At 42.5% G+C, this 15,774-nt stretch overlaps 1 protein-coding gene and 1 long non-coding RNA gene across 5 annotated transcripts in view; one reads left to right on the forward strand and one right to left on the reverse strand.

The window, feature by feature from the left end:
• LOC125706886 (uncharacterized) overlaps positions 1–15,774 on the forward strand; it is a 56,974-nt gene that overhangs the window by 1,425 nt on the left and 39,775 nt on the right. For all 4 annotated transcript variants that reach the window (XR_007382089.1, XR_007382090.1, XR_007382088.1 and 1 more), the window contains exons 2-3: positions 6–86; positions 4,180–4,250. This is a non-coding gene — a long non-coding RNA (uncharacterized LOC125706886). The remainder of the gene's footprint in view (positions 1–5; positions 87–4,179; positions 4,251–15,774) is intronic.
• Positions 11,403–14,057, reverse strand: LOC125706884 (fibroblast growth factor 4B-like). Its single transcript, XM_048973737.1, has 3 exons — positions 13,661–14,057; positions 12,137–12,240; positions 11,403–11,579 (listed from the first exon to the last, which is right to left on the reverse strand). Exons 1-3 carry the CDS (start codon positions 13,953–13,955, stop codon positions 11,403–11,405), a joined length of 576 nt encoding a protein of 191 aa, XP_048829694.1. The 5' UTR covers positions 13,956–14,057.

The raw sequence follows: 15,774 nt of genomic DNA on the forward strand, positions 1-15,774 counted from the left end.
TACAGCCTGTCTGAAAGACACCATCTGCCTGATGGTGACGAAGGCTCAGCTCACCTGCAGAGACCGGGCTGTTTTGAACCTTTTAGGTGAGCACTGTGTTTGAAGGTAAAGGATGCCAGGCTTTTACCACATAGGGGTAGATACAGTGTTCTTTAGCAGTTGGAAACCTTATAAAGAAGCATTCTCAGGACCAGCATGGGGGTAATCTTGTATCTTCTTGCAGGATGCACTCCGCACTAAACCTAGAGAGAACCACTGGTCCTTATCAGCAAGGTTCCCCTTCTTTGAAGGGACTCAATTCATATAACGCACCAGTATATGAGGTGTGTTGAAATGACATTTTTAAATGAATGTGTGTTTTCTATACTTAATGCGCTAACACGCTGCTCATGACACACGATGGTGCCTCTCTGTATGAATGGGAAATCAGTCCCTGCGATAAATGAACTGCGATTTAAAAAAATACTTTGGATATAATATTCAGCTGCCTTTCAGCCACCTGGCAAGTGGGACAGAGAAATAAATGAGCATGTAATGTTCGTTACGTTAAAAAAATATGATAGTCTGCCTATTTCTCTTTGTTAATTTATATTCGAAAGTTAGCGACATGAAATGAGTAATTAAGTATGCGAATTACTGTGAAACTAACTGTGGAATTGTGTACTTTTAAGGAATAGGAATAGATGCAGTTCTGTTGCATTCCAGACACGTTTTTGAACAGCCTGTGTCATTGATTTGATAGCAGGCTGAAGTGCGTAATCCTGGGTGTAATTATGCTGGGGATGTCAGTTCGATTCAGCTTGTGTTTCACATCATTAAAAATTATACATATTTCCTTATTATTCATATACGTTGAGCTCTACCTAGTCCTTATAAACCTGATAGATTTCACTGTTGGATCATTCCAAATTGATTTGTATAGATGTTCGTATAGTTATTTTTACTGATGGGTACAACATGATGTAACCCTAAAACTACGTAGAGTAGTCGCATTTGCTGTAATGCGTTATTGTTAGAAATCCCTTTTATGCAATTTTTTCTGCGATCTGGATTGAAGTGAGTGAGTTCACACCCCCCCCCCCCCCCCCCCACCTCCAAGTCTTCAGTTTGATACCTCTGAGTGCTTACAAATACGGGTTGTGAAGTTATCAGGTGGAGCTGTAAGTAGCTGGCGCTGGCTCAGCTGTGGCGTGTTGGAGCATGAAGGCCTTTCAGCTGCCTGAGCAGCACACATCCTGTGAAGGGCCCTGAGTGAGCGGCCGGCCCTTTGAAGGTACCTCTGGTGTCACGCTACATTTTATTTATCAGGAGCTTTTATCCAAAGCTACGTACAATTGAGAAAGCAGCATCACACAGGCCCTGGAGCGATAGCACATTTAGAGCCTTGTTCAAGGGCCCAACGGTGAAATCCCTCTGCTGGGTCTGGGATTTGAACTGGCAGTTTTTCTGATTGTAAGCACACTGGCCCTGATTAGCTTCCACCCCAGATGGGACTTGAACCCACAACCCTCCTCTAAGCAGGTCAATGCCTTTTCCATTACTTCTGGCCACTGGTGCTTCCTGTATGTGGCAGTTTTGTTTCCCTAATAATCTAATAACAGGTGCTTGAATAATCTGTTTTCAGTTTTTTTGGACAGGAACAAGGTAAAGCCCTTTGAAGCAATGTAATGTTGTGAAAATTCACTATGCTAAGATACATTGATTATTTTATTGATGAGCCCAGTTTGAAAATACTCTCTGATGTCAGTGGTTGGCCTCGTAGTACTGGTGACACCGTGATTGGCCTGCGGTTAGAAACGCACATCTGTGTCGCTTTAATGTTTGGAGAACCTGCCAATGCTCAGGAGAAAGTGTCTGATTGACCAGAACCACCTCAATTTTTTGTATTGTCGTAGACATCAAACAAGTACAGTGTTTAAAATTGTTAGCTTGCTGCGTAAGTAATATTTCCTTTATAGAGCTACTAGAGCTAGTTGAGAAATGAGTCTCCTTTATTGAGGTACTAGATATGTGTTTACTTCCAAATAAACAGCGGCTTCTGTCTCCTGAACATTTCTCCAAATGTCCTTGACAAGTCTTCCAACTGGCTCCCCATGTAATATGAGTATCCAGAGAAATGTCAAGGACGATCTGCACTTGTCAGTGTGGTGTGGCGAGTGATGGACATGGGGGGCGACATGCACCCCCCTCTGAACACCTGTATGTAAAGCACATATCGGGGAATGATAGGAATGCGAGTGCCGAGGCCATTGGTGAACCAGTGAAGCCTCATTACTGCTCCGAGCAGAGACGGCCTGGCATTTCACTGCCGGCTGTGTGCTGCTGGGCGCCAACAAAACGCAGTTTCCTTACCTGCAGCAACAATCACTTTCCCAGTTTCCAGTGGGAAGGCACTCCAGTGCATCCTTCCCAGTCCCTCAGAGCGCTCAAATGGGGAAGGCCGGGCTGCAGCGGCCTATGTAGTCAGCAGTGTCTTAGCGTGAATACATGGGATTCTGTTATTTACACATTTATTGACCTGATATACTTTTTTAGGATGTTTGTACACTGTGTGTACAAAACGTACATTTTGAACTTTTAGAATGTGTACTTTTTGAACTTATTTTCACTTGTTTCACTTGTTTGCACTATGCGTACTGTCTTGTACTTTGTCTAGTTTCGCACTAAATATTTGTTTGCATTTTACCTAACTTGCTTGTTAATCTTATCTTGTAAAAACTTTTGTTCGAGAAGCCAAAAAGGGGCTGGCTCCTGCCATAAAAATCGCTGGTTTAATTTTTTTGTGAGAATCTCCATCTTTTTTTCTCAAATTTATTTCTGGAATCAATTGAAAATGGCCTTTTTCTGACCTACTCATAAACTTGGTCTGGTAATTGAATGTTTTTTTTTTTTTTTGCTGTTTTCTAGTCCTTTTTTCAGGGTTTTTATCGATCACTAAATAAATGATGTTTTAGATAATTACAGATGAGTTCTGAATACACACTGTCGTGGCAATATAAAAAGACAATCGAGGTCAGCTATTTTTTTTAATCTTATACAAGATATCTTTATTGTCACTGTACAAGTATGATGAGATGACATTTGATCCATCCTGCACAAGCCCCAGTGACAAATATACAAGTTAAATTTTTAAGAAAATAAACAGCATAAAGCAATGTACAAATACATAGTATAAAAGAATAAGGGGAATACTGCACATTTATTATTGCACACGAGTTAAATTATTGCACCTGTGCTTGAGAGTTGTAGTATTACTGCAAGAGAATGATCATGATTAACAGTATTGCACAGTATTACGGATGACATAGAAGACGGTTGTGGTGCTGAGATGAATGTGATAACAGCATCGTCGTACAGTCAACATGGGTGACTGTATGATGACTAAGAGCCAGAACAGTCAGAGTGCATATTCTGTGATGTGCTTGGTGTGGATCTGTCTCGGATCTCAGCGCAGGTCAGTGTGGTGCTGTTGTGAGAGGGGGGAGTGAGGGGGGCCCAGTGAGGTTAGCAGTGGGACAGCTTTGGGGTAGAAGCTGTTCTGCAGTCATGCAGTGTGGGTTTACAGGGCTCTGTAACACCTGCCAGGCAGAGGAAGTGTATCCGAGGTGGGTTGGATCACTGCAGATGTTTCTGGATTTGTGGCTATAGTGGTTCTGAAAAGTTCCTCTGGAGTAGGAAGCTGTGAGGCAGTGATCTTCTGGGCTGTTTTGATGATGCACTGGAGGGCCTTCCTGTTCTCAGAGGTGCTGTCTGGGTACCATGCTGTGATGCAGTTTGTGATGATGCACTGGAGGGCCTTCCTGTTCTCAGAGGTGCTGTCTGGGTACCATGCTGTGATGCAGTTTGTGATGATGCACTGGAGGGCCTTCCTGTTCTCAGAGGTGCTGTCTGGGTACCATGCTGTGATGCAGTTTGTGATGATGCACTGGAGGGCCTTCCTGTTCTCAGAGGTGCTGCCTGGGTACCTGTACCAGTGGTGGTCTAATGCTTTGGGAAGCACCCTTGTAATTAAATGATTGCTGGTTCAGATCCCTGACTAGTGAAAGGTACCCTGAGGAAGGTTCCTCCCCAAGCTCCGCTCCCTGGGTGCTGAATTAGCTTCCCCCTGCTATGTCACAATGTCACAGTTTGTTGTTGTGTGTCAGCAATGACAACTAATCACTTTTCCTTCACTTGCAGGGTTTGGGTCTTACCCTTGTAGTCCTCGCCATGGAACACGGTTCTAACTGGGCACTTTTCAGAGGGTGAAGGTAAGCCTTATTAAAGTGTTTTTTTTTAATGGCCAAACATCTTAAGTCTTCGAATGACTCGCTTACTATTTAATGTACTAAGGAGCAAGGGGCCCACAAACACTGTATACCCCTCCTCCTTCACATAGGTTTACCTACCCCCCGTCCAGGCACAAGTTTTGACCTGTTCCACTGTGCCACCTTTATCGTGGAGTATATAGTCCAAAAGTTAAGCTGCTTGCTAATATTAGTCCGCTTTTCTGGAAGCTCAGTGTCTAAGACCGATGAAAGATGTTTCATTGATGTAAGCATATGAAATCCAGACGCATTGGACCAGCTACAATGCCTCCGGTTTGCATCGGCCCGGACCCGTAAATCTGTGTGTCACTGGAGTGCTTAGTGATGTGAAAGCTGCTTCTTATCTGTAACTCTCATCTGGTCGGCGCAGTGCAGGGAAATCCCAAACTACGAAAGTCGGTAGCTGATTTCTTCGGAAGCGTATAGGTGGATGTGCGGGGAAGTCAGTCGCCGGTGCCAGCAGACTGGGGAGTCACCTTCGCTTAGCTGGCTGTTATGTCTGTCTTCTCTGACAGATTGTGAGTCACAACAGGAGCAGGTTCACAGCAACTCTGATGTGCCTCTTTGCTACTTTTGTCTGTGGTCTGACCAGGTGGGGAAATTTGATTGGATCTGTACTGGATAAATTTGCGGGGTGGCATGGTGGTGCAGTGGTTAGCACTGTTGCCTCACGCCTCTGGGACCTGGGTTCGAGTCTCCGCCTGGGTCACATGTGTGTGGAGTTTGCATGTTCTCCCCATGTCGTCATGGGGTTTCCTCCGGGTACTCCAGTTTCCCCCCACAGTCCAAAAACATGCTGAGGCTAATTGGAGTTGCTAAATTACCCGTAGGTGTGCATGTGTGAATGGTGTGTGAGTGTGCCCTGCGATGGGCTGGCCCCCCATCCTGGGTTGTTCCCTGCCTCGTGCCCATTGCTTCCGGGATAGGCTCCGGACCCCCCCCCCCCCCGCGACACAGTAGGATAAGCGGTTTGGAAAATGGATGGATGGATAAATTTGCTTTAGCTCATTGTTCTGTTATTTTATTTAGAACTGGTGGAATCAAATTTGCAGGGTTGGTTAAACAAATGGGCCATGGTATCAATAAAAATTTTTCCAAAAGGCCCATGACTATTGAACAACATGTATGTCTGGAGCTCATCTCTGACCAAGCCTTAATTATTTTGAAAAGACAACCAGAAATCCTCGTTGTTTCACAAATAATTACAAATTATATCTATATTATGGTACAAATATAAGGTAATATACGGTAATAGTTTTTTGTTTTTTCCATTCAGAATTTTCTTACTCTTTAGCATTAACTGTTAGATCAGTATATTACAAAAATTCTTGGAAGACTGAATACTGCATATTTACACCTTATCTGTTTAGGGTCAGCCTGTCCGTCGAGCAACTGGGGGGTTAAAAGACTCGCTCAAGGGCCCAACGGAGAAATCATTCTAACAATTGGGATTTGAACCGGCAACCTTCTGATGACTGCGCGCTCATCCAGTGAGCCAGACACTGCCCCCTAAATGATACTTGCACCTTTCCCCTGCACTATGGAAACCAAATATTAATTTCAGCACAGTCTTCTCCGGTGTCAGCTGATGGTACTGTAGTTAAGCAACTGGACTTCTGACTGAAAGGTTGCTCATCTACCTGCCGATGAAAAACCGGAAACGTCCAGAAATGTACAACAGGTCAGTGGCTTTGAATAGAAGCAAGTGCCGTGTAGCAAAATAATGTGTGCCAGAGTGTGGTGCCCCAGACTATCCGGGGCCGATCCAGAGCACCTGGCTCTCCCTGTACACACACCCTGGGCTGTCCGCAGCCGCAGAGCCGAAAAACAAGGGCAGGATTCGGCCGTGTTATACGATCCTCCCACTGAAGGTGGCCAAGGCCGAGGGAGGCGCCCAGCATGCAAAGCGAGGCCTTCGTACTGCTGGGCAGATCCAAACACAGGGAGGGGAGCCGACTCTCCAGCCCTAGGACTAAAAATGTGCCGAGTCCAAAAGGAAAGGCAGACTCTCCTCCTTGGGCTCCTCCCGTTCAGCACGCTGCCTGCTCTCTGGGTTCGTTTGTAACTCCCGCCTTTAACATCAACCCTGCAGTTCCCATGTCTTTCTTCTTTTACAACCCATCCAGAAGTGTAGTTTTCAACTTTTTTGTTTTATACATAGTCTTATAATCCTGTTGTTTTAGGCATGTATGGCATGCAGGAAATGGCTTGTATCAGCTTTTTTCTTTTTGTAATGCTGGCCAACGTTAGTAGGCTCTTTATTTTTATTTACTGACTGATTTGGGATTTCGAAGCCTTTAATCTCTGAATTCAGGCCAAAGTTAATAATAAAAGCAGCAATGGCTGTATATTCTTCGTTCATGAAGAGCTTTAACGGCCGACAAGAGTTTTATCCACCTACCCCTCCACCGTCAGTGCACATCACTGCCCTCTGCAGGCCAGGGTCATTCAGCCCCCAACTCATCAGCCTACCTGCGGCAGCTTGCGGTCTGTCCATACCAGCCAAGCTCCATCCCGCTGGCAGCGTCTGTCTTACCCCTCTGCCTTCTCGGGCTCCGGCTTTATTTACTGGATAAAAAGGCAGCCGCTTTAAGATTAACTTTGGCTGTGATGCCTGCGGGATGCTGAGACCCTGCAATGATTCAGTGATGCTGTAGGCAGCCCTGCTGCCCAGGGGTGAGGTAGGGCAGGGCAGGGATCTGCCTCCGATGTTCACGTCTTTCTTATTTAAAATGTATCTTCACAAATCCTGTGTTTTCTAAGAGCCACTGGGGGGCTTGATCATTTTAATATCTTAATAGGGTTACTAATGTTTCTAATATGTCTTTATTTAAATGGCTGGAATTCGAATTTAGAACTTTAGAATTGAGTAGGTCAGTCAAAGTATAACTTCCAGTTGGGGCTGTAATACAGGGCATGTTTGTTGTTTTTTTTTAAAATTAACAAATTTTGGGAGACTTGGGAGATGTCATGTGTAATAGGCTTAAACTGCCAATAATGCTCAAAAGATGTTCAGTTTGTTAGTTTTTTTGTTTAATGTAGTGTCTCACAAACGCCGTTACCACAAGGCATGACGCAGGGAGGAAAGTAAAACCTGAGTAAAGACATTTTTATATTTAAATGTTCTTAACGAATCGCGTGTCCCTCATTGGTGTGTGATCCTGGCTGAACGAGGTGCTCAGAGACCGTCTCCATTTTTCACCAGTCTGGCGACTTGGAGAAGCTCCACTTGTAAAGTTGCTTCATTCACATGCACATTCATGAAGGGGGCGGGGGAGTGACTAGCGTAGTGTGAGATGCGGATCAGGTCACGTGGGAGTCGTCACCCCCTCCCTCCATCGCCCATCACCCCAAGCCAGCAGGCCTGTTTTCGCACTGCGAAGGACAGGGAAACAAATTATGCGAGAGATTTAGCGTCCTACCCTCCTGGGATGCTTGTTTGCCCAGGTCAGCATCGGGCCCCAGCACATTACTACCAATACACTGTCTGTGATGCGATGCCTAGTCCTTCGTTTCCAGGCTTGTCTGCTGCCTTGTGAAGTCTTTGTATATTTCAGGACTTGAAAGGCCTGTTTTGGAATAAACAGGCATCTATGCCAGTCCATGGGCCTTGAGAGATGAATAAATGTTTATTTTACTATCAAACAATAGGCATGACGTACTTGTTCCTTTTAAGTTATTGTAACAGCCGTAGTTATTTGAAATCCGTGTGCAATTCTTGGTTTCATGATCTTTTCAGGTTTTATTGTCATGATTTCAAGAACTATGGAATATTTAATTATGAATAAATTATTAATATAAATGTTTTGGGTTTTTTTTGGTTGAGTGAGGACGAGAGGGATACTGTTCTGGTTCCGGCTTGAGCTGATCCAATTCTGACCAGTAAAAAAGAAAAAAAAAAACTTTTTAAATCATCTAAAAGCTGAGAACTCCGCCGAAGTTGCAGTGGATGCAGAGTTGACGTTTTTCAGTCAATGGTAAAAGCTAAATTTAGAGCAAGTTGCCAAAAATACGAGTGTATTTATGTACTGAATGGACACACCTGTCTCTCTTCAGCAAGGCCGTTTCTTTCGAAGCAAAAGAAATGTGAAAAAGACAATGAAACAAAGTCACTGCCGTTGTAACTGAGGTTATAATAGTTACCTGGAAAGTCCTGTTGGTGTTACGTTAGTTTCATTATCACACAAAAGCTGGATTGTCCCAAAACCAGGTTTATTTTGAGATGCATTGAGATGGCGGACTTCAGGGGCGACTTAAGAAAAAGGAGAGAGAGAGCTGTTGTTGCTCCTTGACCATTCTGATAGAACTCGGCTTGTTCAGGAAGTTGAATTAAGAGCCTCAGATAGGGCTTAGGGTGGCTTGCTGCTAAAACAGCACTCCCCTGAAATAGACTCGCCCTCTGCTTCCTCCTGTAAGATCACACTCTGTTATTTGCCAGCACTTTGTCCTCCATTCGCGCTGCCTAAGGTTGCCCTCAGAAACCAATTTACTCTGTTTGACCTTATTTGCATAATCAATTTACTAAGGAGATGTCGGCTGGAGCTCTGCTTCGGAGACACTGGAACTTACTCAGGCTTTGAGCTTAATCTTTAGCAATCGCAGATGTCGGCCCTTTTATTTTCTTCGACCCCTATGAGGTATAGTGATATTTGTCGATAATGCGTCACCAAAGCTACAGGTACTATTCTGAGCAAGGGAGTGGAAAGTCTAGGGGAATCTGACAATGAGTCTGTTCTGCCGTCCTCCTACCTTTGGATTCTTTTCTTTGGTTGAAGAGTGTGACACTCACCACTGGATTGGAAGGTCTTCACTATCACGCCAGTGTGACGCTAAACAGTTGTTATGAAACACTGTTTGATCTGTAGCTATTGCTACTCACGCTAACAATGACAGGCCTGAATTGCTGCGGGTGCCACACTGACCTCCAGTCAGTTGTACACATAGCTTGAGGTAACAGTTCAAATGCGCATGATATTTTTAATCTACTGCAGGAAATAGTTTTTTTTTTTTTTCCTTTCCTGTCTTGTGTAGTTACATATTTATATTGTTTCAGGAGTATGCTTTCTCAGCCTGTGTGTTATCATGATATGGTTTATAATTGTGAATTTGTTTTATATCACATTGTGGGGACCAGATGGAGAGTCCCCACAAAGATATAATTACAAACCTGTGTGTGAGTCTGCATGCATACGTATTAAAATTTCATCTGCCACAAGGTTTCTAATATTCACAAATATTAGTCAAACAAAATCTTGTGAATATACTTTCAAAATATATTTTATTAACTTTAATGTGCACAGCACATACACCACAGTATTTGACGAGTCCTGTATAAAACTACAGGCAGATTCTGGTTACACACGGTTTAGTCGAAACATGTTACCACAAGTGTCAGGCTTCCATGCTCGGCTACATCTTCCTGACCTGAATGCAGGAATAATAAAGAATATAACTGAAAAACATAAGAGAACCTCCTTAGCATTTCGACATCTTCCTTCTTCGAATCCATTCTTTTGCGCTATATTTTTTCTTACTGCAATTGCTGCACTTTGGGTAAAGCATAAGGTACGAAATTACTTAATGTTCCTTTTTGAGAGATTGACTGCTAAATTTAGCCCAAGGAACTAAAAACAAATATAGTGGGGAAAAAAAGACAAAAAAACAAATTGCAACACAGTGAAGCCATTACGGAGAGGAAGTAGACACTCGGACTTCAGTGAGGAGAGAGAGGTCTGGAAGGAATGTTAGAAAGAGTCTCACGTTTTTGTTATAAATGTTCGGAGTGGAATTATTGTTCGGAGACACGGAGATCAGCATGTCAAGCTGAAGTGGTTCTTTTGTAATGCAACACCTCAAACAAATCCCAACTTTGTTGGGTATCCCATACGGTCAGTCCTTATCTTATTTAAGCTCTCTTGGTATATTACTTATATGTGAAAAGAAAAAAAGAATGTAAATAAATATATAGGATTACAGGGTGGCCATGTAGTGCAGCCTAACAGCTGCCTGAACATATTTCCACAGTGATTATCCTTACTAAAGTAAGTCACGGGGTAAAGATAGCTTGAATGTGACAAGGTCCAGCTTAAGTCCTCGTCGCGGCTTGAACTTTTGCTTAGGAGATAGATTAGAAGGTAGTTGAACACACCCAGGAAGGACAAACCAATGCAAAACCTTTGAGGGAAGTTGATCACTGAGAGATCAAAAGTTGATCACAATGAGTTCGCTGGCTGTTGGCAAAACAAGGTAGACAAAAGGCATGAAAGAAATGGTGGAGCAGCTATATATGCAGAATACTGCCTAGAGTTTAAATATAGCAGTAATGAAATTAACTTGTAAAATGTAATTTATGGACAAAATATACCATTCGATTATTAACCTGTTGATTTCATAAAATCTCTACCAAAATACCGAAAAACTAAAAGCTATTTAAATCAACTGCCAATAAAAGATATATATCACATATGATGAAGGCCTTGAACTTTTCTGCGTAAAATATTCATTCTGTGAATGACTTTTATTACAAACAAGCTGTAGAAGGAGGGCGATTTCTCTCTGGCACAAGTCGAACGCCGTCCAAGTCAAAGTTCAAGGCCCGATTTGAGCCAAACCCAGATATGAGGGACAGGCCTGTCAGTTTCTAACACCTTCTGCCTCGACGCATGTCGGTAGCTGCCGATCGAGGCCTAACACATAAAAAATTCTTCCCAGGGAAGGAAAAAGAAAGTTTTACACAAAACCGTATTATTAATCAACAGTGCAAAACAAAAACAAAAAACTCTTTGTAAAATAAAGGAAATTTTCAGTTCAGTACTTGTAGCAGCAAACATAATGATAAATAATATATACATATCTGTTATTAAATAAACCAGTAGTTTTATGTATATCCTATGCATAGAGCCAAAATCTGCCTCAGTGTAATAAATATATTGTCTTTTGCACTATATACATACCTGAATGGTAAACTTAAACATGATACCGCCGTTCCTGTGTAAAACTTCAAAAAAGTGCGTCTTTCTGAGTCTCTCTTTGAGTCCTCGACGTGTAACCCCCCCCCCCCCCCCCCCCACGTTCATATTCCTCCACATGATTTGTTCATATTCTTGGCAGGAAATGTGTGACTCTGGTCACTGGTGAGATGCGGTTCCCGTTTTTCGTTTTCCCCACTTTGCTCAGGCCTATGTACATCCCCGGATACGCCGTGGACTCGTAGGCGTTATAATTATTCGCCAGGAGCCTTTCTTTGAACTTGCACTCGTCGTTGAAATGACCCTGAAGGAAGATGGAAAGAGACATGTCACGTCCTGCTACGATTGGTCGCCTCGCTTCGATAGCCCCTGGATTCACGCAGCATTAAGGGAGGAGTTGCCCGTGGTCTCGTGGTAAAAAGGGCAATGGGAACATTCAGCAGATGATGCTGAAATGCTTTGGGGGGCCAGCATGGTAACTGCACACTGTGTCTCCCTGGGTCTACCAACTGCTTTCCCTTAAAGCCCTTTTTAAAGATCATCATATGTTTATGAAGAATGGCCCCCATCCCACGGTTGGCAGAATGATTTCACAGTTGGGCCCTTAATCAAGGCCCTTAACCCCCAATTGCTACTGGGACTGGCTGACTCTGCCTTCTAAACTGTATGTCACTTTGTATATAAGGGATGGATGGATGGATGGAGCATAATATTTAATAAAGCATCCCTGGACGAAAACAGGGCAGAACTGCGCTCAGAACTGCGATGCCAAGGGGCACTCGGTGACAGGGTGGCAATGCCAGCCATGCACGGGGCTGGTAGTCTTTAAGTATGGGCGAGACCGCACTTTCATGTACTTACAGATCCATACAGCTTCCCTTTGCTGTTCATGGCCACGAACAGACGGCTACGGACGCCAAAGAGGGTGACCACTCCTCTTTCCACTGGAGAAATTTCCAGAATACCTAAAATGAATGACGGCAGCAAGATATTTAGACAAGGGCTTTCTGACAGATTTGTGTTTGCTAGTGTGGGAATTATACTTCATTAGGTGATAGAAATTGTGTGTGTGTGTGTGTGTGTGAGAGAGAGAGAGAGAGAGAGAGAGAGAGAGAGAGAGAGAGAGAGAGAGAGAGAGAGGGGGGGGGGCAGGGTGGGGTACGTGTATATTACACTGTGGGGAACAAATGTCCCACAATGTGATAAAAAACCTTTTATAATGGCGTTCAGCCATAACAAGAGGGAGCTCCGTTTTATAAAAATCTGTAACTGCAATCAAAAAACAAAAAGTCCTGTATTTTGTTTCGTCACTTATGGTTAAGGTTGGGGCTGGTTGAGAGTTAAGATCGTCATTTTTGTGATTAGGGTTTTCCCATATAAATGTATGGATGGTTCCGCAAATATATGAATATATCAACGTGCGTGCCTGTGTGTGTGCGTGCGTGTGTGTGTGTGTGTATGTGTGTGTGTGTGTGTAAAAAATGGATACGTTTGGATACCTATATACATATTTACCATGAAAAACGAGGTACGCAGATTATTCTCACCTCACACTGACAGGGTAATACTCCTGCAGCTTAAAATAATACGCAGTAAATGGAGTTATGTAGACAAGGATCAAGACTGACATGCAATGCTCATATAAGCAACGTTTCCAGCGCTCTGGTGTCAATTTCTTTAACGTTGCCTTTTATTTCTCTTTTTTTTAACGAATCAAAATAAGTTCAGGAGCATAAACACCCCGTAGCTCTTCAAATTTAGTTGCCCCTCTGCCATCACAAAAAGTTAACATCCTCCTTAGAAATGCTTCGCGTGTGGTGAAAAGTACGCCTTTTCTAGAAATCAAAGACTAAATGCTCAAAGGCTCACATTTACGCGTCTGACTCGTGAGTGTTTTCTGTGGCAATGAAAGTGACGTAATCCGAGCGCTCGGTGATCGTTCTGGATTTTTATTGAAGAGTAACTGCATGGGACACAGTCATGTAGCCTATTTTCTGATGGTACAAGGAAAGCTTTAATAAAGAAAATAACTAAATTAAATATAATGAATTGTCTTGTGCTGTGAATGCATTTATCATTTCATATACCTGCGCCCAACTTATAATCACGTCCCTTCTATTAGTTGAAAGGAAATTTTTGCACCAAAACTCCACGCGCATTGGTACCGCAACTTCATCGCACATATTTCGATGGGGGACTGCTGGACATTATTAACTTTAATATTGTAATTTGATGGGCAGAAAACTTCGACACGGGAGCCTAATATAATCATGTTCTTAAAATAATTAAGATCCTGATTTAAAACGCGGTTCGGAGCTGTACTTTGCTTGTTATCAAATTATTCAACATAAACCCAAATTATCTAAATACTGTAGTTAAACTTACTGTATCGATTTTCGTTGTGGACTCCAGTGATTCTTCCGTCCGGTAGCACTTGTATATGAAATCCAATACCCACATTGCAGTAAAGACGCCGCAGCCTTTTGATTCCAGTAAGATAGTCAGTGTCCCGGTTGGTATCTCTTTTTTCCCCGTGGATCCGAGCCAAGGACCGCGAGTAGAGGCTCCCCCAGTGTCGGTCTAACGTGCCGTTCTGCCTGCCAGAAAGGGGGACACCTCGCACCAAGCCGGACAACACTCCAAATACCAGGAGCGGTAATAAGACCGATTGGACAGTCATCCTGCTCAATATAGACACACGTCTCCCAGATAAAATTCCGTCTTGTGTGGTCACCTTTTTTTATAACTCTAAAAAATTACTAAATAAAAATTTGGCAAAAGGAAAAAAAGAATGAAGCGAACCTGTAAACCGAATTCCAGACCAATTTCCCGTTTAGAATATCCACTTGTTATTGAATGGAGTTGTTTTTTTTTCTTGCTGAGAGGGAATGTGTTTTCCACGAAGGTCGACTCACACTCACTTCCAGGTTGTTTTGAATTCAAGGAGAAGTTAAGAAGTGTTGGTTGTCCATAACAGCGCGGTTCAGCCATACCGCGGCTCGGCCACTGACCATATTTATATCTGCTTAGAAAATTACATCACACGCCACCTACTGCAGCGTCAGGCAGCTTCTGTCTAAGACCATCGCCACCCAATGACGCCTGACCTCGCCGGACCTTTTTTTTGTTGCTAAGATCATGCAAAAGGAGTAGACACTTTGTACAAACACCGCCTTCCGAATTGCTTTGAAAGAATGGAATGTGTATAAAAACGTAAAAGTAGCTCACTCCTTTATCACATGGACCTATAGAATGAGCCTGGGCGTCATTTGATTTTGCTTTCTGCGCCACTTTCATTATAATACGAAATACAAAGAAAATCATGTATGGGATGGTGTAAATGGGAGATTGCAAGAGTAACGATCTAAAATATCGTTCAGGAAACTACAAATGAACAATAATTGGAAAAAACAATAGTAGAATCCAATTTATTGTAAAATTCAACTTCTATACTTAAACTTGCATTACCCCATAAGAGGAACAATTGCAAGACTAAATAGGCGTTTTATATCTCGAAGTACTTCTGATATATTTTTGTTTTCATCAGTCTTAGCTGATTACCATATGAAAGTCAGACGCGACGATTGATGTCCCTAGTTTGTGTACTACAAGCATGCGTACAGAGTATGTACTCTATTGCAAAGTGGTGATTGAAACTGTTATACCCGACTGAACATACTGATTCATACATGGAATACCCTCCGTTATCTCACCAGCACGCCTTAGTATCTGAATATTCCAGATATGCGGTGTTATTTGTTGCGTTAGCCGCAGAGTATGTTTTAGAGGGAAAAAATGGAATTATGAATTTCCCAGTCACAATTAAGGCCACTTTAACGTCGGATAATATCGAATCTGATTAGATTAAGCTTTTATAATGATTCTCAGTGAGTAGATTCGATGAGGATGGGAAAAAAAGAAAAAAGAATGCACTTAGGTGCGATTTTACTGACCTTACCCTGCAAAGTTCCTGTTAAATATTTACAGAATCAACTTTGCTTTTGCTACTAACTTTGATAGTAGCTGCAAGATGAAACTTTAAGTTAAGCCGCACGTTAGATGATGATGTTTGGGGATTCTTCAAGAGTAGTACGAATTTTACCAAAGTAATGACTTTTTAAATGCTATACCTTTCAGTAAACGCGAGTGAAAATTGAGAGAGGTTTTAAAAACACATTTTGGCATTCGGGATAATTCAAATCTTTTGCGATATTATGATTTTGCCGTTGTTAGATCCATTTTTTGTTAATTTATTATAACACAAAACACTTTTAATTGAATGCCATTGGATATAATGAGTAAGAGAGCTTCTTGGTCATTGTTTACATGCTCCTCAGGGCACTAAGTCGGTGAGGCAAAACACGTAGATCCTTAAATTTTTCTTGTCATTGCTTGAACGGTGAGAAGTTTTGAGTTTATTCAATGCAGATATTAAATAAATGGAGAGTTTTGTCAAGTTAGACAAAAAGTTATTGCTTATGTAAGCCCACTAAGTCACT

Source organism: Brienomyrus brachyistius, chromosome 13, assembly GCF_023856365.1.
Source record: "Brienomyrus brachyistius isolate T26 chromosome 13, BBRACH_0.4, whole genome shotgun sequence".
Taxonomy (NCBI): Eukaryota; Metazoa; Chordata; class Actinopteri; order Osteoglossiformes; family Mormyridae; genus Brienomyrus; species Brienomyrus brachyistius.

Coding starts and splice junctions, on each gene's coding strand:
- LOC125706884 (XM_048973737.1), bottom strand. CDS start 13,955: ATGACTGTCCAATCGGTCTTATTACCGCTCCTGGTATTTGGAGTGTTG. Junction 12,241..13,660: donor CCACAACGAAAATCGATACA/GTAAGTTTAACT, acceptor CATTCATTTTAG/GTATTCTGGAAATTTCTCCA. Junction 11,580..12,136: donor AAGGGAAGCTGTATGGATCT/GTAAGTACATGA, acceptor ATCTTCCTTCAG/GGTCATTTCAACGACGAGTG.